At 44.7% G+C, this 23,551-nt stretch overlaps 1 protein-coding gene and 1 long non-coding RNA gene across 5 annotated transcripts in view; one reads left to right on the plus strand and one right to left on the minus strand.

Moving 5' to 3' along the window:
• The window catches only part of Grb10 (growth factor receptor bound protein 10), a 119,186-nt gene that overhangs the window by 24,189 nt on the left and 71,446 nt on the right, over positions 1–23,551 (minus strand). For both annotated transcript variants that reach the window (XM_051165039.1, XM_051165040.1), the window contains exons 3-5: positions 19,537–19,762; positions 16,636–16,719; positions 15,741–15,891 (exon numbers count right to left, since the gene is read on the minus strand). In XM_051165039.1, coding sequence (XP_051020996.1) covers positions 15,741–15,891; positions 16,636–16,719; positions 19,537–19,736 — 435 coding nt within the window. In that variant the 5' untranslated portion in view covers positions 19,737–19,762. The remainder of the gene's footprint in view (positions 1–15,740; positions 15,892–16,635; positions 16,720–19,536; positions 19,763–23,551) is intronic.
• Positions 7,618–10,475, plus strand: LOC127205794 (uncharacterized). 3 transcript variants are annotated; one of them, XR_007832687.1, is made up of 3 exons: positions 7,618–9,265; positions 9,535–9,647; positions 10,169–10,475. It is a non-coding gene; the product is annotated as an uncharacterized LOC127205794 (long non-coding RNA). The 3 variants fall into 3 exon arrangements; XR_007832686.1 differs by having other exon boundaries at positions 7,618–8,733; positions 8,846–9,647; XR_007832685.1 differs by having other exon boundaries at positions 7,618–9,647.

The following is a 23,551-nucleotide window of genomic DNA, read 5'->3' on the forward strand; positions in this document are numbered from 1 at the left end:
TCGACCGCCACTCCCTGACTTAGAAAAAAATCTCAGGATTTGCTTTCAAAACTCACTTTCACTTTTTAAAGAAAAATACCCCTCCCTCTTCTGGAATTTATGTCTCACTCAGTGAAAGTTTGCTTCTACCAGCAAAGCAGATGCCTACACACAGCTCACATGACTGACTCAGTCTAGGAACTAACACTTAATTCAAATCAAGAAAATATGTCTGTGGTCTCTAGGCAAGAACATTCCTTCTAAAATGCTTTAACATAAAAGAAACAGAACTTTGGAAAGTATAAATGCATTTGATATCCTGGTCTGCAGTGTGCAGGGCCTAAGTCGGTGAAGCTTTCCACTCCCCAGATCGCTCTCCTAACACTCTTCCTTTCCTAAGCTTCGAAACATTTATGTGGTTACAGCAAACACTGTCTCCTCCAGGAAAGTTATGTGGCGGTGAAGTATGTGTTTCATGTCTCCCCAAGTCCACTCGCCACTCTTCCTGCCCAGATCAGCCATGGCTCCACGTTTCAATGTCTGTTTTCAGCCCACTGCATTTTTCTTTAAACTCTCTTTTTCCCTCAGATGCTCCACAGCCACCCCTCCCCCGATCTATATATAGTCTGGGCAGTACAAACTAACACGTACTCTATCACAGGGTTATCTCCACTGCTTTGCGATTCCCACAAAAAGCCAGGTTGGCAGGAGAGGGCAGTACGTGATGGGCAAAAGGCCTCCCTCTCCCTGAACCCCAAAGTCTGTGACAGAGAACAGACAGAAAAGTACACACCTCCCGTTATAGACTCTAACTGACACACCATTCTTCGGCTATTTCCCCACACTCCACAGGGCCTGCTGCCCGCAAGCCAAACAACCTCCAAGACAGAACTCTGGAAAACCCATTACACATACCAACAGTGTTGATCTGGGTAAATGTTGGAAGCTACAGAAGGGACGTTTTGTAGCAAATATATAAGGCACAAAGCTAATGCTGTGTGCAGCTCCAACGTCCTTCCACGGAATCTTTTAAAGGAGGGTTCTAGATGGAGCATTTTGTGCCACACTGTCATCTGCCCCTTTAGCAAACCTCTGAGCTGTGGTGGGGCTCATTAAGGAATCAAGTAAGGGTTGTATATTTCATAGGTCTGTGCAAAAACCTGGGCCAAGAGCTTCTGGGAGCAGCCCGGGCCTCTTAGGCACACTGAATGCTCTCATTTCTTATCCAAGGTGGACACAGAAGGTTCTCTCAAGCAGATTGGGGTTCTGGGCCCCCAGCATCTCACATTTCAGCAGAGTAAGAGCCATAAATACTGGCAGCTATTTTTGATGGGAGAACTACCAGGGCACATATGAATCTGTGCAATACTGGAAGGAGGTGGGGAAGCTGGAGACCCATAGTTTGATCCTGACACAGCCAGGTAGCTCCTTACGACTCACTTTTCTCATCTGAACCCTGAAATCTGTCTTGCCAATGGGTTGGATTCATACACAATGCCTGATGCTCCACGTCTGAAACTTTGGCACTGGTGAGCTGCTTTGGCATGGTAGCTAGGGCTGGTTCTAAGCAGCAACTATAGAACCAGAGGGAGCCACAACTCCCTTCATGACTCACCTGACCTTTCTGAGCCTCAGTTTTTCCATCTGTGAGGTGGGAATCCCTGAGTGACACTGGCCTCATAGTGTTGGGATGACACTGGCTAATAGGGTGCCTCTTTGACAATCTTTAATTGTCCACAGACCTAGGATGGGTGGGTTGGGCCAGTGGAAAGTCTGGAGGCAACTTAGTAGAGAGATTTGGAAGCCTCTAAATGCCTGTTCACCAGTACTCCCAATTCTTAGAAAGCAAACCTCAACTGGTTAAGATGCAATGCGAAGGCATCACACACTAACTAACTAGTCAACTGCTTTAAGAATAAAACAGTGATGTGAAAGAGAACAGGCACAATTAAATCAACAGCACCCCTCTTTTAGAGGGGGGCAGGGGGGAATACTTTCTCCCTGGCCCACTACACACCCTCTGCTGTAAGGGTTCTGATGAGGTAATAAAACGGCCCATTGTTCCCAGACTTTCTGTTGTCATTTCCTATACATTCACCATATAGGGCAAGGAACAAAAGGCCCTTTCTTTGCAGACTTAAAGGAAGGTGTTTAAGAACAAGTAGTGCTGAGGCACATCTGCTGGTGGTGGGGGTGCGGGGGACCCTAAGCTGCAATCTGGGATGCCTGGCTTTTTGTCTTCTTGGTCCCCAGCAGGTGGACAGTATGGGGGTCTTTTGGGCCTCCCTGCTCCCAGTCTTGGCACAGACTCTCACCACAGCTTCCTGTAATAGTCAGACCTCGCCGCTGCTGGCTGGGGTCTAAGGAATCTTGTTACTGAATTCAAAAGATCTTCTGACTTGGGCAGTAAAACTGTGCCAGAGGCTCACCTTATAAAAATAGAAAACAGGACACTCGGAGCTCTGTGCCTCCCTGGCCCCCATCACTAGCTGTCTGCAGTGCAAGATGTCCCTATGTATATGGTCTGGTCCCTGAAGCATGCAGGCTGATGGCCCAGACACTAGACAGTAACTGGCAGTGGTAGGCATCTGAAAGCAAAAGCTCTTGGACCCTGAGCTGTCTTCATTTGTCATTTGTCTAAATAACTCCTTAGATCAAAAGATCTTGCAGGGTTTAGGATGGAGTTTTTGCCACACTAGAGGCTTCACTTCTGGAGAGGCTGACCAGGGCAGCGTGCTCTGGGGAAAGGCATGCAGGGGATACTCAGGGAATCCTACGCCGAGAGTCTCAGCAGTAACTCCATTTTATTCTGCAACTACAGGGCCTAGAAGGACAAAGGCAGAATGGTCAAGCTGAAGCAAGTAGAGCAAGGTGATAAGGCAGATGCCACACCAGCCCCATAAGAAGCATTTCTGGAGGACAAAATATCAGTCCTGGGGCGAGGTTTGAACCCAGGGCTCTCTGGTATAGTCGGTCTTTTTTCCCCTTTACCAATCAGCTGTCTCACAGCCTCTTGAATCCTTCCTGCTACAAAGGCTACAAGATTTTTGGACTGAGATGTCCCTAATGTCCAAACAGAGGGACGGAGGAGGGCTTGATGCCTAGGAGTTTTAGGGTGAATAGGACAGGCTAAGTTAATCTCAGTAAAAAAAAGAACTTGAGCTCTGCTCTAAGTAGAACCTTATCAACTTCACTTTTCAGTTAAGATTTATGAATATTTTAAGTGCTTGGAAGCACCTTACAAATGAGGCAGTTCTGAGTATCCCTAAAAATAGTTCTCAAAACTTGAACAGGGCTTTTGCAGTCCTAAATTAGGCTCCTCTCTACAGTGAAAGGGCCTCACCGGGCAAGAATGTCCCTGCACTACTCCTACTTTGACAGACTGGCTTATCTGGGTAAGTGAGCGGATCTTCTTTTACTTATCTGCATACATATATTTAACTCATCTGAGATGCATAGAGTCTGCTATTTTGACAAAACTTATTTTTAATAAATCAGCACCACTTCATAGCAAATAAAACTGAAAGACACTTAGGAAAAAAATCTCAGTGAATTAAAGAGGAGTCAAAACGAGGCCTTCTTACCCTCCGTGGCCCCCACAGCTGCGTGGCACAAAGGGCAGCAGTATAACCTACAATGAGCTTTTCTCTAATTGTGTGCTTGTACGTTTACTTTGCAGACACGTCACGAAAGTAGCAGCTCATAATAACGGACAGTAAAGAGCCCTTAATAAAACAAAATATTCTCCGGATGTACTGCGATAAAAGTAAGGCACTGCTCTAAGACATTTGACTTCTTTACTCTTACCTTTTCAGTTAAAGAAAGTATTTTGCAGTCTCTGTCATTTTCCAGTGGCTGGTGTCACTATTATTGGGCTTTAGAATTTTCATTACGTAAAACAAGGGTTCCTTGAATTCGAGCATCATGATTCCACAATCCGCAATCACATGTATGCACATGCACATATGAGCATACTTATACAATACCAACATACACACATTGTACAAAGACACACATGTTTGCTAGCTTTATGTAGAAATGACGTGATTCTTGTATCAAACTGGAAAAATACAGTAAGGAACAAAAGGGGAAATGTAATCTGCTAATCACTGATGGCTCACAGACTCCACTGTGACAACATTCTTCTGCATAGATATTTATAAATAGAAACCCTGACAGAACTGTAATCACACTGCACACACACTCTAAAGCTGGGCCGTGTCGCTTCACATTACATCATGAACACCTCGCCATGTCATCAGTGCTTCTTTGCTGCTTTAGAGCTCACAAGGCATCAAAGATGAAGAATATTCTCCCACGCTGCCCGCTGCCCCCCCTTTTGTTCTTATTATAGAATTACTAGGACTATCTTCAAATATATATCTTAGTGCATATGTTTATTTTTTTAAGATGAATTGCTAGACGTTGTGCCTTGCTAAAATATCTCTCTACAAGACTTAAACATTTCCCACGAACTTTGTCGGCCAGACGTTTTGGGAAAAATGCTCAAGTTGTTGAGGAGCAAGTAAAATTGTGAACACAGCCATCTGTCATCTCCAGATCTCCCATCCCCCCAATTTCCTGGGTAGATATTTTCCCCTGGTGCCCACTTCTCACTCCTACAACACTAGATAGAAATTGTGGGACAGCATGGACATTGAGCCCTCGTGTCCTCGACATACATGGTCCTAGGCTTTGCTACCTGCTGCATGTGCCAACGCCTCTGTTTGGATGTCCTAGCAGCGATATAGGACAGTTCAGCACACAGGGTGTCACACAAGCAGTGCCTCACAAAGAGTTGACAGACTCAATGACCTTCCTTCGCATACCTAGAGACAACCCAGAGTGCATTCATCAACACCACACACACCTCCCCTCCAAGAGGGCTGTGTTTCTGATACTAGAAATCAGGCAACCCAAGCAAATCTTGCCACTGAGGACACCACTAACAACTTCTGGCCTGCTGGGCAGACAAGTCAGTTGGACAAGCACACAAGAAATTCAAACCAAGAACTAAGTGTGTGTGTGTGTGTGTGTGTGTGTGTGTGCTAACTCCTTTAAACCAAGGGAACAAGGTTCTGTTGAGCAGAACCTTAGACGGCCCTACCTCAAAAGGGAAAAGGACCTAAGAGTAATGGTATACATTTTAGCCCTTTCTTCCAACTAGTTGGTGCTCTCGGAGTCAAAGAGCTTTCCAGGACAGGTATGAAAGCAAATGAGTGACACTGCTTCAAACCTCTTAAGTTTGTTCCTCTGCTCTAGACAGGCTCAGTAAATGGCTTCTGGAGCTTCTCGAAACTTCAGAAACAACTAATCAACAAGATGGATTGTCTGCCCCTCTGCTTTCACATCCTGGGCCCCTGTCGCCCCAGAGTCCCAGTGATGTGAGGCCAGTGGTAGGAATCTAAAACCAGACTGCAACAAGTAACAGAGCCGGGCCAGGGGCCAGTTCCACCAAACCACATGCCTTCGCATCTCATTCCAAGGGACAGACTGTATTTGACACTATTTATAAAACGACTATATATATACATATACCATATATGTATATATACTATAAACCATAAATCGCTTAGCGTAGCAATGACACTGTTAGGAATGTACCCACCCCATCTATTAAGTGACCAAAGACATATGTACAAGAACAGTCACTGTAGCTTTGTTTATTACAGTAATAAGGAAGGAATTATAAACAATGAAAATGTTAATCAGCAGGGCACTCAGATAAAAATGAATCTTGATGCCTCTGTGCGACAGAACACGTGAGAATGCACATCAATTCTACAAAAATGGTACGCGGATACTGTCCACACTACCCACCTCTGGAAATGAGACTACAGTTAAGAATTTATGGAAAGAATAATCTCACTTTTAACAATAGTGGCAAAACACCTACAAAAGCCACCTAAGGGAGAAAGGGCTTTTCTTAGCTCACAGTTCCCAATTACAATCTAGTGGCTGGAGCTTGAGGGAGTTGTTGGTCACACTATAGCCATAATCAGAAACACAGAGCAAAGACGAATGCACCCTATGCTTAGCTCACATCCTCTACGTTATACAGGATAGGATTCCTTGCCTGGGGATGGGTCTCTGCGCCCCCCCCCCTTAATTAACACAAGGTTAGTTAATCCTCATCTCCCAGATGATTCTAGATTTTCTCTAACTAACAAATAACACTAACCATTATAACCTCAAGACGAGGTCCCATGTAGCCCAGGCTTGCCTGTAACTCACTATGCAGCCAAGACTGACCATAAACTAGATTCTCCTGCTTCTACCTCCTGAGTGCTGAAAACACAAGCATATACCATGCATGTGAGTTTTATGTAGTCCCAGGGGTCAAACCCAGGGCTTCATGCATGCTAGGCTAGCATGCTGCTAACTGAACACATGCCCAGCCACAGATACCTTGTTGTAGTGTTGGTTTCATGCTTCACTTTTACTGTGAACATTTATTATTTTTGTAATTTTGTATTATTGCTATTCTTTCTTTCTTTTTCTTTGTTTCTTTTTCTTTTTTTTTTTTTTTTTTGGTCTTTGGCCGTTTGGCCTTTTGGCTGAATGTAGATGGAAGCTATCTATTTGAAAAGAGCTAGACTTTAGTGGATTCCTTTTATCTGAGGTCCTTTCCCCTGTGAGTAGGTGGCTCTTAAAAGACCCAGAGATCACCCTGAAGTGTCACGTAAAAAGCCTTATCACACTCGGCTGTTTGGTTCCTTCACTGGGCCTGGCTAGTATCAGCAGCACAGACATCTCTAGAGAGGTGACAGGGTGGAGCATGGTGTGACTGTCTATGAATGGAACAAAGCTCTTTGTAATGGACAGTACAACTCTAGTGTGGCTGCCTTTATTAATAGTCTCAGCAAAACAAAGTGAATTAAGAAATCATCTAACAATTCACAACTGCTAGGATGAAACTTTGCCTGAAGTTGTGGCACAACACTTTTATAACTTAGGAACCTCATCAAAGAAATTAGCAATGTATATACTACAAGCAGGGTATATAATATCTTTTTCAAGAAAAGGGCATTTTTTATTGTAGTTATGAGACTACCATAAAACAAACCTAAAATGTAATGTGTAATTTTATAAAAATTTAAGGTTTGAGTTGGAGAGAGAGAAACTCTGCAAGTTATTTTGGGCTCATTTGCGCGGGATGGGGTGAGAGGCTCACTCTGAAACTCACTCCCTCAGTTCATGTTCCCCAAGGACCTATTTAATGCAGGCACAAAGGTCCGAGGGGCTTGACCCCTCCAGTAAATGTCTTTGCAGCTTCATTTCAGTGGAGGAGACAATCAACACAGAGGCGAAAGCCAGGAGTGTCAGCTGTGGGAAGGTGAAGGAGATGAGTTCAGGAAAAGGGCAGGGGAAGGAAGAAGCAGGGAGCACGTGAGCAGCCTCCCTAAAATGTGAAGCTACGCTGGCTGCAAAAGGTGCTAGTCTTTGTTTTCAGAGCGTCACTGGGTCCTGGGTGGGGGACATACTGCTGAGCTGGGGCTTTTCATCATGCCCCAGGCAAGGAGAACAACTTGGTCTGAGTCCCAGAAGAAAGGAGTATAGAAACTCTCCAGTTCTCTCGTGGAACAAAAAGTCTAAGATGTGGTTCTTGTAGACGTGGAGGACTCTGATGGTGTCTCTTTCCCTCTGTCACCTTGTGAGTACATAGGGCATGTTTTTGGTTTTAAACAGAGGGGTTTTGTTGTTGTTGTTGTTTTGGTTTGGTTTGGGTTTAGCATCTTATTTTGTAATAATTTCACACTAGCGCAGAGTATTTAAGTAGTTCGGATTTTCTGTATGTTCTTCATCAGGGTTCCCCAAATAGCGACATCTGGCCCCATTTACTTGCTCATATTTTCGTTCTCTTCTCTGTCTACTTGGGTCTGCTAGACAGACCGTGTGATTCTTTTCTAAAAACTAAGAACATTCTTACATAACTAGAGTTCAATGATCAAAACCAAGAAATTAACAGTAGCCCACATTACTACCTAACTTACAGACCTCACTTGGACTGAGCTGCACACCCCGCCAGGACGTTTACTCCTGTTTCCTGAGAGTTTTCTACAACCCGGAAAGCCCCCAAGGGGCTCCAGCTGTTCAGTAGAACATGCACAAGACCTGGTTCGGGACGGGAGTATCACTGAAGAAATGCTGAGACTCCCCTTGGGTCACCAGGTCTGGAAGGCCAGGATGCTGTTCTGTGCCCCACTCCTTGGGAGGTCTCCTGGGACCATGCACTCCGCTGCCCTCAGCTTCCCTCACGCATGGTATTATTTTTCCCTGCTCTTCAAGCTGCCTCTTCCATTCTTGTAATGTGCCACCTTCATTCTTCAAAATAGCCTTTTTTTTTTTTTTTCTGTTTACAGTTTGGTGCCTCGGGTATATTTTTCTATAGCAATAGCAAGCTAGCACATTTATTCTTGTTAAAATATGTGCTGTGGCATGGCTCGGCAATCAGAACTGAAATCATGGTCGTATTTATATTGCAAAGCTAAATGAAAAAGGAAACACTGTCGCTTCCTTTTTCTTCAGGTATTTACGATATCCCTGCCACCGATCTGGTTCCTTTCCAGGGCTCGGTGGAGACACCGGGGACGGTGTGAACAGAAACACTTGCAGGGAACAAAGGCGGAGGAATAACCTGCTCACATAAATGAATCCAAGATGCCAGGACACTATACAAATCGTTAAGGACTGCTGCTTTGCTTCAGCACAGACAGTCTGCGGATGAAATTACAAGAAGGAAACTACTTTGAGGTAAGGTGAAAGATAAACAACTAGTCATTTGCATGTTGTTCTCTAGAGAACCCGAAGACATGTAATTATTAACCTTTCCAGACGAGTTCAACATCTGTGTTCTCTTTCCTAGAAATGTGAAGACTTGGCACCCATGGCCAGGGGAGGATGTTTACCACAGTCCCTCTGCCGAAGGCACTCAAAACACCCTTGCTTGCTTCCCTCCGGGGATTCTTTATCATTTGTACATTTGTTATGACTCCGCTCAGGCTCGTTATGGGAGTGAGGTGAACATCTGGGGGACTACAAAGACATGGGGCAAGGAGGAGGCAGGTGCCATGCTGGGCACAAGGAAGCCTCACGGCACAGGCACAGATGCGAAGAGGGGCGGTTCTTAGCTCAGCACTGAAGTTTTATACTTAGTTCCATGTCTCCCACAAGAGTGAGGAGACTAAAATTTAATGTTCCGTGATGGCGGTGAACGCTTCCTCATGGTATAGGATACCCTCAGCCAAGACAAAAGGCAAGACGATGAGCCAAGCCATCTTAGAAGGTATGCTAGCTTGCTTTCTGAGGCTGAGATAAAACACTGACCAAAAGCAACTTGGTGGGTAAAGGGCTCTTTGACTTATAGCTTCCAGGTCCTAGCCCAGCACTATGGGAAGTTACAGCAAGAGCTCAGTGTAGGGTTATGGAGGAAGACAGCTAGCTCACTCAGCAGCTTTCCTTATACAGCTAGGACCTGTGTGCCTCAGGATAGAGCTGCCCAGCCCAGGGCCGGGCCCTTCTGCATCAATCATCAGTCAGGACAATCTCTTACAGACATGGCCACAGGCCAATCTGATCTGGGCAATCTCTGAATTGAGCCTCCCTTCAGATGACTCTGGGCTGTGTCAAGTTGACAGCTGAAGCTAACTAGGACAGAAGCTAATCAGGTAAAAAGTTCACTAGCTGGCGACGGTCCCATTTTCTAATGAAATTTAAAGTTGAAACATCAAGTAAGAATTCACAAATCAATTTTCCCAGGAAAATGGTTTCTGGTTCCTAGCAGACTGAGAGGCTTTTTTTTTTGAATCGCCGATGTTCAGAAAAATAAAAAGAAACAAAACAAAAACAAAAAAACCCCACAACAACAAAAACCAAAAGACTCCTAACCCTACACACAACCCCTTCCCCCTTGCTGGATTCTACAGAAGCACCTTATCGCATTGGTCCCTATGCAGGGAAGGCACAGACTCATTCCTGTGGCTAACGTCTGGTGGTTCCTTCCACAAGAAGATAAAATTGAATGGTTCATGTTTGCAGTACTCTTTCAAGATAAGAGAGATCTGAGGCTGCAGTAATCAGCTAGGCTTCTCAAATTTATAGAATTTATATAAGATATTTATAGTGCAGAGAAACACTAGGCTGGGATTTCACATGAGATTCCTGGGATGATTTCCTGTCTCATTTTTAGCCAAGCACATGGTCGGCTCCAGGTCACGACTCCCTGCTGCGATTGCATCATTTGTTCAGAGGCGAACAGAGACATGAAGGTACCGTCACGTCGTCCAAGCAGCAGGGATTATGCTCTGGCTCCAGAGCTGTAATGCTCGGGCTCTGAGCACTTAGCAACATCACCAATCAAGTGTGACAGTTGGGGGCAGCCCTCACTTTTATCTTGGGCAATTTAGTGCCATATCCAAAGTAGGCTCAGTGGGGACTGTTTTTACGTGAGTCTTTTAAAAATATGGAATATCTAATAAATATTTAAAACATGTAAAGAGGTTTTTTTTTTGTTTTGTTTTGTTTTGTTTTTTTAATAAAACCTTCAGAAAGCTCTGGGTTAACTTGAGTTTTCCTTGCTACATTTTTCATGTCCTCTACAACCAAGTAGGAAACATGAATTCCCAAGAATGAGGGAGAAAACAAGACATTTCCCTAACAATGGAGTTCATGTACTAGGCTCGTCAGAGCCTAGTACTTGATAGACAAATGCTGTACCACAGAGCTATATCCCTAGCCCAACTTGTTGGTGGTGTTTGCCTGGTTACTTTTGGTACATTCACAGTGAGATATTCCTAATGAATGTTCAGTTTGTTCAGAGGTGTTTTTGCTACTTGGAATTTGCTGTGGCACCACGCTTAAACAAATGTCTTATACGAAGTCTAGTCTTTTGACATTTTAGTTACCGATGGTGCAAAGTGCCCTTGCCCTTGCTGGGCCTCAGCTGACATTGGAGCAAGTCTCTGGTGGTCTGTTCTATCCCATAAGAAAAGAAGAGGATGAAGTAAGCATCCACAGGGGCAGCTGTGGCATTAAGTACTGAATTAAATATGGGAAGCAGCTGTGCTGTGCCTACATTTTCCTATGTGCTGAATTAATGCCACAACTTGTCTGAGAGGCTAGGGTCAGTGACATCAGTCTTCTCGGACGCTCCGAAGAGGCCACCAGTCCTGTCCTAACGCACAAGCTCAGGCTCACCCTCCACACACTGGGCCTGCCTCTTAGTACACAGGAGACAGGCCACCAGGCAGGGCCTCCCTGGGCAGAGGGGAGTGAGCAGTAGGTCAGAGGAAAAAGGAGTGGGTGTGCCAAGCAGGAGGATTTATCTTTTTAACACAGGATGAGCTGATCTATGTCTTATGCCAGGCTGTCATGTGTTTGTCAGACCAAGCAGGGACATCCTAGCTCAGGGACTTCTCTAGGCAGCTACAATTTGCCTCAGGCTGGGGGTCCCAGAAATCAAATTAAACTTCAGCTAAGGTCTTGATACTTCTGGTCTCAGAAGACACCAGAAAAGATGACTCCTTTTGTGTGGTGACCTGTGGAGGCACTAAGAGCAGGAGGACTAGTGAATGTGTGGCCGAGGCCCTCAGGGAGACGACAGCCTACGCTTCTCATGGTGGCCAGTGTTAGATTTTCCCACTCGACAGGGTTCTTATGTAGCAGTGACTCCACCAAATGGCAGTTAAAGCCTCGGAGGATCCCGTTAAGTCACCAGTAAATTCGGAAGCAGAATCCTACGTAAGGCCATCAATTCAGTTCCAGAAAGTTAATTTTTAAAATTAAGCAAAGAGAAAAAAGCCGATTGGAGTTGAGACAATATTTATGCCCCATTAATGATGGGGCACAAAATATGAGACTAATTGTGTTTAAACAGCAAATGGAAAAACACACTCTAACGAGTCATTATGTGGCCACAGGAAACTATTGGCTGAAAAAAAGAGAAGTCTGCCCTTGCTGAGCTTGTTAGGAATTCAGAAAAGGTCCTGTCTACAGGACTACCTAGCACAAAACAGACCTCTTCTCCCAAGTTCCCTTGATCCCTTGTCTTTCTCAAAAGCTGTGTACTTGAACAGTACAAGTCGGTCACAACTCTATTCACTATGTCCTGTGTTTAGCACACCCCAGAGAGTACCTCAGTTTCCTCTTTCATCTCGGCATGCGTTCAAGCACCCAGCTCATTAACTGGAGTGGAATGGTTGTTGGTAAATGACAGGACCAACTTTGGTCATACCAGCTCCAGCTGCCGACAGTGTGCAAGCTCCGCAACACACAACAAGGCCAGGGCAGCTTCAGCTTTTTGCCCCAGATATCCTATGTCATGAAAGTTAAGTGTCCTCATGAAGGAAGCCAGCCAGGTTTGGTTTTCCGCAGCTAAATATATCCTGACAGTGGCTGAGACAGCTTGGGATTCCATAAGTACAAGCAGTTATGTTACTACCATTGTCATCTGTAACGATAACAGTCCTTAGTGATATGGGGAACTCTCACACCTTCCCAATAAGGCTGTCCCACCAGGCTGCTGAGTACACAGCACCATAGACAAGCTGTGCTCAGGACAATGATTATAATGAGCTGGGTTTACCCGACTCTGTGCTATTTTCACAGCTCCTCTGTACGATGAGGAGCAGAGCCTGGGAGCATGGATGATGTCAAGCCCTAATTGGTGAAGGAACGTGGTGTCATTGGCAGGTTTGGGTCTCAACATGTTAATCTCCAACTAGAAGCTTTCCCTCTTGATCATTTTCAGTGTCCCCAAGTCAAAAATTCAGCTATATCTGCCAGCCATGAAGGTGACCTGGGCGGGGGGGATGACTGAAGGCCCCCTAAAACATAGCATCTGTTGAGAACTCAGCTATAGCTAGCCACAGCCTGGTGGCTGATGTGCCCTCTGGGGTCCCCTGAAAGGATGCAGAATATCTATGGGAGACTTCCCCATTCTTCTAAGTGGAAGGAAAGGTTCTCTCTGCATACCACCATGCTCCTTTGTGCCTTTGCCTTGGGTAGTTTCTGGCTCTTTGTACTGACATTCTGATCTCAAACAGTAGCCAGTTTCTAGCTATAGAGTCTGCTAAGGAGCTAGTGGAAGGGAAGGGCTTGGGATGATAGCATAATCAGACAGGCTGTAGGTAGATGGCATTCAAACTGCTACTGGCCATAGGGGGCTGGGGGCTCTTTTCTGTCCCCTGCAGCATTCTTCTCCTGCACTTCCTTGAGTTTTTGAGTCTCTAGCATCTGCAGCCATCTTGCATATCTATGAAGGAGCCAGGCTAGTGCTGCAGGTCAACCAACCCTGGGCAGCAGTCCCCGGACAAGGCTGCAGGAACTTAAGGTAGGCAGAGCTGCACGTGCCTCTCTGCAGTGCTCAAGGCCTTTGGTGTTTAGCATGCAGTCCCTGTGGCTCACTCAAGGGGTTATCCCATGGGTGGGGGTGGGGTGTCTACTCAGATCTTCACAGAAATGTGACAAAGATTTGTAGAGAAGAGGAGGGGGTAGGAGGTGGTAGGAGGAATGTCAGAGAGTGTTGAGGACAAGAGTCAGAGTGTATTATAAACAGGCATGAACATTCTAAAGAGCAAATCTAGTTAATAAAACAAAACAACGAAGGTCCAGCTATCTGAGGCTCTACTTCTCGTTTAGGGGCTGTTGGCAGCTAACGGCTACAGGGGAAAAGCATGCCACTTTCTTCAGTGGCGTAGCCAATAATAAGTTGTACATGCTTGGTAAATACCCTTGACCCATAACAAACAAAATTCAGTGGGTCAGAACAAAAACAAAAAGGCTGGTGAGACTGCTCTGCAGCGAAAGGCACCTGTGGCTCAGTCTGAGGAACTGAGTTTGATCCATGAGAGAAGAGAACTGAGTCCTTCAAGTTGTCCTTTGACACCCACACTCACTGTAGTACATGTGTGCCCACCCCCCACTAAATAAGTAAATGTAATTTAAAAAATTAACAACCACCACGAAAACACAAAAAATTAGGATGGGGCTTCTGGGGCTGAAGAGACTCAGAAAGAGAGGGAATATGAGGGATAATGATCAAAATATACAATTCACACGCATGAGGCTACCGAAGAATAAATATAAAACAAAACTAAAAACAGCCACAGAGAACAACGGCCTTCCACAAGGGAGAAACACCCTCCCTGCTCTCACTGGTCCCAGTCGGCTTGAGGAATCTGACGACAAACACGCCAGTGCACTGTTCTCACGAAGAGCCAACCCTGATCCCAAGAAAAACAAAAGCAGGCAAAACTCCCGGGTTTCCTTATTCTTACAAACTTGGACAATCGGTGGGGAGGAGGCTCATCTTCTTGCCAGCCAAGGCGAGGGCCAGACAGTACTTTTGTGGTCTACTTCAGGACAGGAAACTTGTAAACAACCTCGGGGACAAACCATACACGCTCATCAGGATCCTTACTCAAGGCAGAAGGTCACCAGGGAGGTAGACAGCCCAGATGCACTTCAGCATGTGACTGTGTGCAGAAGCCAGGACAGTGTTGGCTCCCAGACAAGGAACACTGACCTCACCTTCTAAGTCTGACAGTGCTGTAATGCGGGCGGCTCGAGAGGCACTCAGTGGGAGCAGTGTTCCAAAGCCAGCAAATATTAGAAAAAAAGTTTAGTGCTCAAGAGCCTGGTGCTGTATGCCACTGCAAAGAGTGGGGCTTGCTAGCTCCCCGTGTCAGAGAACAGCAGAGGTGGGCAAGGGGGAAGAGGGGCGTGGCTACTGGGAAACCGCAGAAACTTCTAAGCTACATTGTTTGAAAGAAGCAGTTTGGGCCTAAGGACTAGGTCAGACACAACTGCATGTGGACACTGGCCTCAGTTTCCCCCACTGTAGGAGGCAGTGACATCTGTACCAAATTCACAGGGAGAACCTGAGCAGTAAGAGGGCACAGCAGTGACTTCTGTGTAAATCACCGTCTTTGTTATATTCACCCCGCCATATTGCAGTAGGGTGTGGTGCGCTCTTGAGCCTGGGCCATCCTGCTCCCAGCTCACTCTCAGGGAGTTTAAGATGTCAGATTCCCACTGCCAATGTCTCTGATAAGCTGAGTTGCTGTCACTGGGCAGTTTCTCACTTGGGGCAGTGACTAGATCTCTACTTCATAGATCCACTTCAAAGGAGAAACCAAAGTTTTACAAGGGGAGCTACTATCTCCTAGGTTAAGTGGCCATTCTTTGCCCTTGAGCAGGCCACAGTCAGAGTTAAGACTTCAAGATGGACACTCTGACTGTATTCACACTGAAGAAGAGGTATACAGGAAGGCCCAGCAGTGCCATAGCAGAAAGGCTGGTTGACCAGGATGACCTGGTTGCATGATTTCCTTAAAAGAGCTAAAACCCACCCCTAAGCATCAAATTATTAATTTTTTTTTTAAAAAGCAAAAGCAACAGTTGAGAATCTTTCAAACACAGTGATGCATTCTTCAGGCTGGTGAGAGGCTAAAGACACTTGGATATCAAGGTTGAGGACCTAAGTTCAGCCCTTTAGGAACCACATTGTGGAGAGAATTGACTCCTGAAAGTTACCCTTTGACTATATGTATGCACCATGGCATAAATGCAATCCCCCCTTCCAATAAATAAATAATAAAACTACACCGATGCATTCTTAACTTAGTAAATTGAATTTTGACTAATAAATTCAAAGGACTCATGAGACAAAAGTTCAATACCAACTCAAAGGGGCAATCTCAGAACATCCTCCTTTTACCACAAAGAAATGCATCATTGCGCTGCAGCCAGAGACCACTAACCTGCTTGGTAGGGGGCTGGCTTGGCGGAGGAGGTACGGAAGTGGGAGCAGCCACAGGAGGGCTCCCAGGGCCACCAGCGAGTTCCGGAAACGGATTAGGGATGGCCGGAAGTGATGAAGTTCTGAATTGCTGGTCTTCTTCCTGGGCACGCCTACAAGGAAGGAGTCAAACACTGGTTAAACACATGTCATCCTAGCACACCTGCTCCTGGGTGTATGCCCCAGAGAACAGAATGAAGGGTTTTTGTAGATACTGCTACAACTGTGTTCATGACAGCATAGTTCACACAGTGGCCAGCATCGGGAAGTTACCCAACTGTCCAACAATGAATGGGTGTGTCCCTGCGATGAAATATCATGTAGCCTTAAGAAGAGAATTATCTAAAAATATAAAGGAAGGGGATTCTGACATACGCTATCAAATCTAGTAACAGAAGGACATGTACTGGAAGATTCCACTTGTACATAATATAGTGGAATTCAGAAACCAGAAAGGTAGTTGCCAGGGGCAGAGGAGAGAGAGGGGGAGCTGCTGTTTGGTGAGCACAATCTCTGTTCTCTAAAATGAGAATATTCTGGGGACTGAACATCAGTCCTGGGTGTTCACTAACACTTTAAAAAAAAGGATAATATGCTACCTATATTTTGCCGCTCAGCATCCTGTTGGCATCTGTTAAATGTGCACCCTATATGTAAAAAAGGTTTTGTGAATAAAGGCTGCTCCACAAGAATAGGAGTTCCCGAAGTCTGAAACGAATAGACAGTCTAATCCTAAGGGATGCCTTATATTTCCTCAACTGAGCTGTGGAAATAGTCAGGTTATGCAGCAAGGTGATTAGCAGTAGGCAGCATGGAAGCCAAAGCTCCATGTGTGTCTCTTCCTGGCGTGTCCTTACCGATTCAGAGTTTCCTCTGTGCTTCTTGGCGCTTCCCCAGGGTCGCCTCTCCTTCCTTTTCGCCTTTGAAAAATCCAAAGCTCACTTGTCACACCATTAACCAATGGATGATGAGTGGTGTAAAATTATGAAAATGGCAAAAAATAAAAAATAAAAAGAAAAAAGAAAAAGAAAAATCAAGCTGAAAATCAAAGCTAAAACAACACAAAATGCCCCATGCTTTTCTTTGTAGTGTCCTGTCAGCGACTCCCTGACTCCATTTACTGAAGAGACGCTTCATTCCATCTGCCCATCCACTCACATGTCAACCCCCCCCAATCACCCAACCACCAGTGAGGGGACATGACTAGTGTGGAGACGCTTCATTTTAGGAAGGGCAGAGTCTGGTACACTCACAGCCCACTTAGCATGTCCAACCCCTCCTCCCATTTCAGCACACCCGGGGAACTTATCTTTTGTATATTACCTTATATATTAAATTATCTTAAAAATGTTTTTACAATCTGATCCATGAGCCCTCCTGAGAGACTTTGCTATTTAAAAATTCACTGTGTGACCACTGGCCTTACCAACCGATCTCTGACTTCAGAGGAAGATCTGCCTAGGCGTTTTGTGTGAACCAGGAAATGATGCGCTGATTTTAATGATACCAGATCTCCCAAGGCAGGAAGGGAATTTGTGTTGTGAAAGTTGTTGCTATACCAGCTCGATGACGTGGCAGAAAGCTTATTTTTACTGTTGACAAATCCTGATCTTCCTGTAGCCAGTTTAGCTTCAGCATTTCTGACTTACAGACCTGACAGGACTGTTTCTGATGTTCTAGCAGCTCACAGAAGCCTCCCTCTTTATTAGGGTGTCTTGAAAATTTATAAATTATTTCAAATTTTAACTTCATCAATTTTGTTTTGCTGTAACATTTCACAGATAATGCCCGGAAGCATAATTAAGGGGCATTATATATATATATATATATATATATATATGAAAGTGATTCCTGTTAACGAGTATGGTCCTGAGGCTACAAAATGGAGAGGAGCTGAAATTCAGGGATGTCAAGATAGCCAGGACCGGAGAAGTGGAGGAGTCTGTGCTTCAGAAACCTTGCCTGACTCATCCACCTGAAAACAATTCTCTTCCTCTCCAGAGCCCTCCTCCTGCTCCATCAATTAGCCTGTGGGGTATCTGGGCTTTCTGCTGATTTCTGCAGGGCCTCTGTACCTGCCTCCACTTGGCTAACCCAGCCTGTGGGAGTCACTGGGAGCTCTCCACAGTGTGCACCCAGCACCCACCTCCTAGGAAAAAGGAGACAGATAGGGAACCATGATTTCTGACATTGAAGAAGACTTTAAGATGTCAGACAAGAAAGAACCCTTTTAGAACCTTCTGGAAGCAAGAAGGAGTGGAACATCCCAGAATAAGCAGTGCTGAGAGAGTACAGCCACTAGAACTCCAGCTGGACAGAGGCTGGGCAACAGTCCCAAGCACAACAGTCCTCTGCACACACATCTGTGAATTCCCAGAGAGGCAGGAGCAAGCTTGTATTAAGAGCTTGTCATCCTTGCTTGGTCATGCAAGCCTGAAACCCATGGAAGTCCTGAAATTGAGCCAGGCAAAGGCTTCAAGAGTTGCCTTCTTCAGCTTGGTTTCATAAACCAGAGATGACTACAGGGTTCTACATCCTCCCCTCAACACACCTATCTACGGAACACTATAACTACTCTCTTTGCATTTGCTCAACAACAACAACAAAACGCAGCCACTCTCCTCTCCTCTTCTCTGTTCTCTAACTCCCTATAAAAGATGCATACATGCAGAACAGGACTGATTCTTGCTCCACAGTGCCCCTAACAAATAGCACCCTTCTTTTTATTAGCACTGCATCACCTGCAGGCCTGTGCGCTCTTCATGTCGTCTTCATGGCTTTCATGTCAGTGCAACCTCTGGAGCCATGCTGTCCTTTCATTCCTGCCCCACAACTCTCAAGAGCAAGATTGCAGCACCTAAACCAAAATGTCTCCTTTCTTCTATTTTCTAAACCTTTCTCTGCTCAGTTGCTAGGAAAGGAACAGTGCATTTTAAAACCTGTACCTTGCTTACACTCCCCAACCTCCTGCTTTTTTGTTATCTTGGACTCAGCTCAGGGACCCGCCACTTCCCAGGAAGTTCTCTCAAGGTCCCAGTACTCTTTTTGGCAGCACAGATATGCTTTTCTGTTCAGTCTCTTAGGGATGAGGCCAAAACACAACCATGATTGAAGTTTGGAACTGTACATGTCTCGGCAGACATTTCCCCTGATCTATAGAACCTACTGAGGAACAAGAATTTGGAGCATGGTCATGGTGCCTGCTCTGAAGCAGGAGATCAGAAAAAGTATGCTAAGTCAGGCAGTGAGTTCACACCAGAAGCTGCACTGTTGCACAGCACACCCAAGGCCTCTGAGAGCTGCACTTTCATTTCTTTGACTTTAACTGGCAAAGGCATGATTTGAATATTCTGATAACATAAAGTAGCCTACATATTGCAACACTGGTTCCCTTGCTTCCTTCTATCTTATCATTTTGTGTCATCTCACTATCACAACAGGAAAGGTAGGTAGGATCCATTCATGTGACTTCCACTAGTGTTATAATTGTTCTGTTTTCCTATTATTGTTGTACATATTATTGTGTCTGATTTATAAACTACAATTCACCACTGTTATATATGTGTAGGGAAAATTACAGTCAACAGGAGGCTTAGGATTGTGCTTGGCTTTAGGATCAGTTTCCCCAAGATTATAGGGTGGCAACTGTAGTTGCTACTAAGAGAAACCCATCTAATTTGATTTTACAGTCACTGACCGTCACCATTTTGGCGAGTAGAGTGCAATGTCTATGCAGACAGCACAAGTTCTGGGCCCACCTGATAGGCAGAATATGCACAGGCTGCGAGCGCTGCACTTTCTGCCTCGGGGATGCCTGCGGCTGCACACCCCGAGAGCTGGAAGCTGCCGCCTGGCTGCTGGCATGCTGGCCATTCTGAAGAAGGGGCACAGTATCAGTGTCGGACTGCATGTTGCAAGCTGAGTTAAGGCTTTCCAAGGATGAGTTAATATCGTTCATCAGCAGTTGAAGCCCAAAACCATGCTCTGAATATAAAAAAAGGAAAAAAAAAAAAAAGGAAAGAAAGAAAGAAATGTCAATGAGTGTGTAGAGTTCTACCAAAATGGCCATCTTTGGGTGATCAGGCCTCCAAACCAAACAATATTTTTAAAAATACTATGAAATCACATTATTATTTATTAATTACATACAATACATAAGTCCGTGTGATGTATACACATACATAGTTTAAAATGAAGTTATCCCACTTATAACGACAATGTTTCCTGCAAGATCTGTACATATCTAATTAAAAACCCCAGTATCAGACATGGAGAAATCCCCTTTTGAATTGTTGGTCAGGGGAGTCCAAGACACTGTCAGAACAATATAGGCTATTGTAGTTGCCCTTGGTTGCTTGCTTTCTGGAGGTTAAAGGTAAGATCCTATTGCTAACAAGACCATGCAGTATAGACATAAGACTTGGAGTACCCAAGCTGGATCTGACTCCAAAGTCTCCTCCCTGAGGATTAGCTTTTGCAATACCAAAAGGTGCTATAAAGGCTACTAAGGGAACAAAGCAACCAACAATCCTACCCAGCTATAATACCCATGAAGCACAATGATCAGCATGGCAGGACATAGCAGTGCAATAGTGGCACCTCTATCTTGGTCGCAACCAACAATTTTTCTAATTTCACTTAAAGCCATCTCAACAGGATGTAATCATGTCTAGTACTGGAAACCTACCTAATTTCTCAGTGCTGGTGAGGTCATGATCATAGAGGAGAATTTTTATCATCATTTTACATTCTACTCATTGTTATACACAGAGATAACTGTAGCTCACACCTCTTTGCAACAAATGGAGACCATTACAGAAAGGCTACCTAGTCAAAATATAGAAAACAACTCCTCATGGGGTGCCCAGTCCCTATGAATATACCTACAATTACAATACAACTCTTGGACTTAAGGGAACATCAAGGAAGAAACAGAAGATGGTAAGAGCCATAATACCTGGAAGTCAGCTGTGAAACAGTGTTTCCTATAGTTGTCAATTTTTAACACCAGGGCAAGCAGTGACCTAGGCTGACTGCATTATAGCACTTCCCAAGTCGTAAGATATAACCCTCCTCCCAACCCCACATAGAGGGCTGTGAGTCATAGGAAGATACTCATCCTCATAGCGGTCAATGCCTCTTAGGAAGAAATTGAGACGGTATTCTTCAACCTGTTTGTCATGCCCAGCCAACTCCTAAAGCCTCCAGGCTCAGGACAACAGATTAGAGCCTTCTGTTCTAAGTCTTTTCAAGTCTAACACAGAGTTAGCAATACACTCATGCCCCAGGGGACTGAGAGGATGAAGGCAGGTATAATCTGTTTTTTTAATAGAGTCTAATACAAAACAAGCAGCTTTATTTAATTTGTTTCTCATAAAAACAACACAAAGCAGGCAACTAGTCTACTAGTTGACGAAGCAGGTTTGAGGAATGAAGGCACTTGGGTTTTTTCCTGATCATGCAAGTAGCAGAGAACATCTCAGCTTTGAAAATAAATGTAGATGCTTGTTTGGCGAGGAGTATGAACAATAAATGGGCTCAAGGATCTTTCTAGAACTCCAGGTTCTCCCTACCCCCTCTACTTCCCACACATGACAGGCTGGGCCAGTAGTTCTGTGGTAGAGTGCTTGCCTAGACTGTGTGTGCACCAGGATTTTGTTTCTCAGCACTACAGTGTTTTAGGAAGCCTTTCTTTGGTGCCTCTTGTTTCTTAAGACTAAAGGATGTGACAACAAAAGTTACTAAAGCCCACTAGAGGATACCTGGCTTTGAGCTGCAAGAGACCTGATGGATGCTGGGTAGCAGAAGTGACCCATTGTGTACCTGGCAGTTTATGTTCCAAGGTCATCAGGAGAGACAAGATAGCAGGCTGCTGAAAATAGTGGTGATGAGCCCTAGATGTCTGACTGGTGTAGTCACTCCTGGAATAAGAACAGGTTATGTGCAAGAGATGCTGACAAGGAGGGAACAGTGGGCTGTGGGCCAAAGAGAGACACACTGAGGTGCACACAAGGATTCAGATTGGCGATGAAGTCTAGGAACTATATACAGAGATACAGGAAGGAGGAGGATGTTGACATAGCATAGGTTCCGAATGGTCAGATATTAACCCTATAGCTAGATATTAAATGGGCAGAAGTGCTGAATTGGTAATTAGTAATGACTACAGAACTAAGATATCACAAAGGGGCTTGCTGAGGGCCACAACAGATCATTTGTCCAGATAGGACTGTCTAACAAAAATCCAAGACTCCAGTGGGGCAGGTGGGGGTTACACCTTCAGGTCCTGCCATTTTCTGAGGAGACATGCCTTTTAAAGCCACACTTGATCAATGTACAAAAGGAGGGTACCCAAGGGCGGGCGGCTAAGGAGAAGATTTCTATGGAAACAGAAATTACACTAGTGTTCACAAGTTTGGCACTTCAGGAGACTTCCAAAATGCATGCCTCCTGATATATCTACACTCAGGGTTAGTTAACATACTAACAGTGGCTTAATCTCAGCTCTCCAAACAATTGATTTGTTAACAGTTACATGCTTCTACCCACATCTGGCATTTCTATGTCTATGGATCACTTAAGAATCAAGACTGGGTGAAACACAGAGTTCACTGTAATAACAGAGTCCGTGGTGGGAAGCCCAGGTCAGCTCAAATCCATTCCCTGACAGAAGGAACCCCACGTGGACTGAGTTTTGCTACACGCAGAGCTGCTTCCTAAGTGTTTAGACAGAAGAGAACCCGTGAGACGCCAAGCCCCATTCCAACTGCTCTAGCCTACAGAAACCCAATGGCAGCGCAGTTCGTGCTCCAACAGCGCTCCCCAGCTTCTGAGAAAATGAAATGGCACTCTGGCAGGTTTTCATTTGTAGCTATTTTTCCCCCGAGCTTGTCGTAGCCTTTGACTGTGCCGACCCCTGGTGGCAGTCCCTGGAGTCTCTTGTCTTTTTTCTTTTTCTTTTCTTTCTTTCTTTCTTTTTTTTTTTTTTGTGAACAGGTAAATGCTTGGGCTGATCCCTTGTAGGAAAGGCAAAGCCAAAGCAATTCTGATACTATTTATATATTATTCAGGTAGATGCTAGAAGGGGCAACACAAGTCCAGATTGTTGTCCTCTCCTCTGAAGTAGGCAACTTCTTTATCTGGATATACTTTATTGGCTGGTCTTTGAAAGGATATTAGGTTAATCTGATGACATCCAGTTACCAGGCTATAGTCGTTGCCAATCAAATACAGCTACTATACCCAGATGCTTCAAATCTTCAGGCATTCCTGTGCCATCAGAATAAAAGTAAAACTTCCAAAGTTCTAAAATGGCTTCCTCAACAAACTTTAACATGTCTTATGAGGGCAATTACTAACTTATGTGTGGTGTGTGTGTGTGTGTATTTAAATTTTTTACTGTGATAGGACTTCATCTAAACAGACTAAAAGTTAAATCTTCTAAACTATTTTTTAAAGTAGTGGATATTATTTTTTAAGTACTAGAGTAAGATATACTGAAATCATATTCCTTCTTTTTTAGAAAATTATAGTAATTTGTTTATGGCAAGGTGTGAATCACAGCACTTGAGTGAAGGACAGAGACAATTTCCAGGAACTTGTTCCCTCCTTTCATCTACAGTGTGGGACTCAACTCAGGCTGTCATCCTTGGAGATGCCTTTCCCCACTGACCCATCTCGTGAACCTCACATTCAGTTCTTGAAAATGTTCTATAAGCTTGTATTTCTCAGTGAGGACCTTGTGTGTCTTTTCTATCCATGTGACTAACTGCT

Source organism: Acomys russatus, chromosome 22 (genome assembly GCF_903995435.1).
Source record: "Acomys russatus chromosome 22, mAcoRus1.1, whole genome shotgun sequence".
NCBI lineage: Eukaryota > Metazoa > Chordata > Mammalia > Rodentia > Muridae > Acomys > Acomys russatus.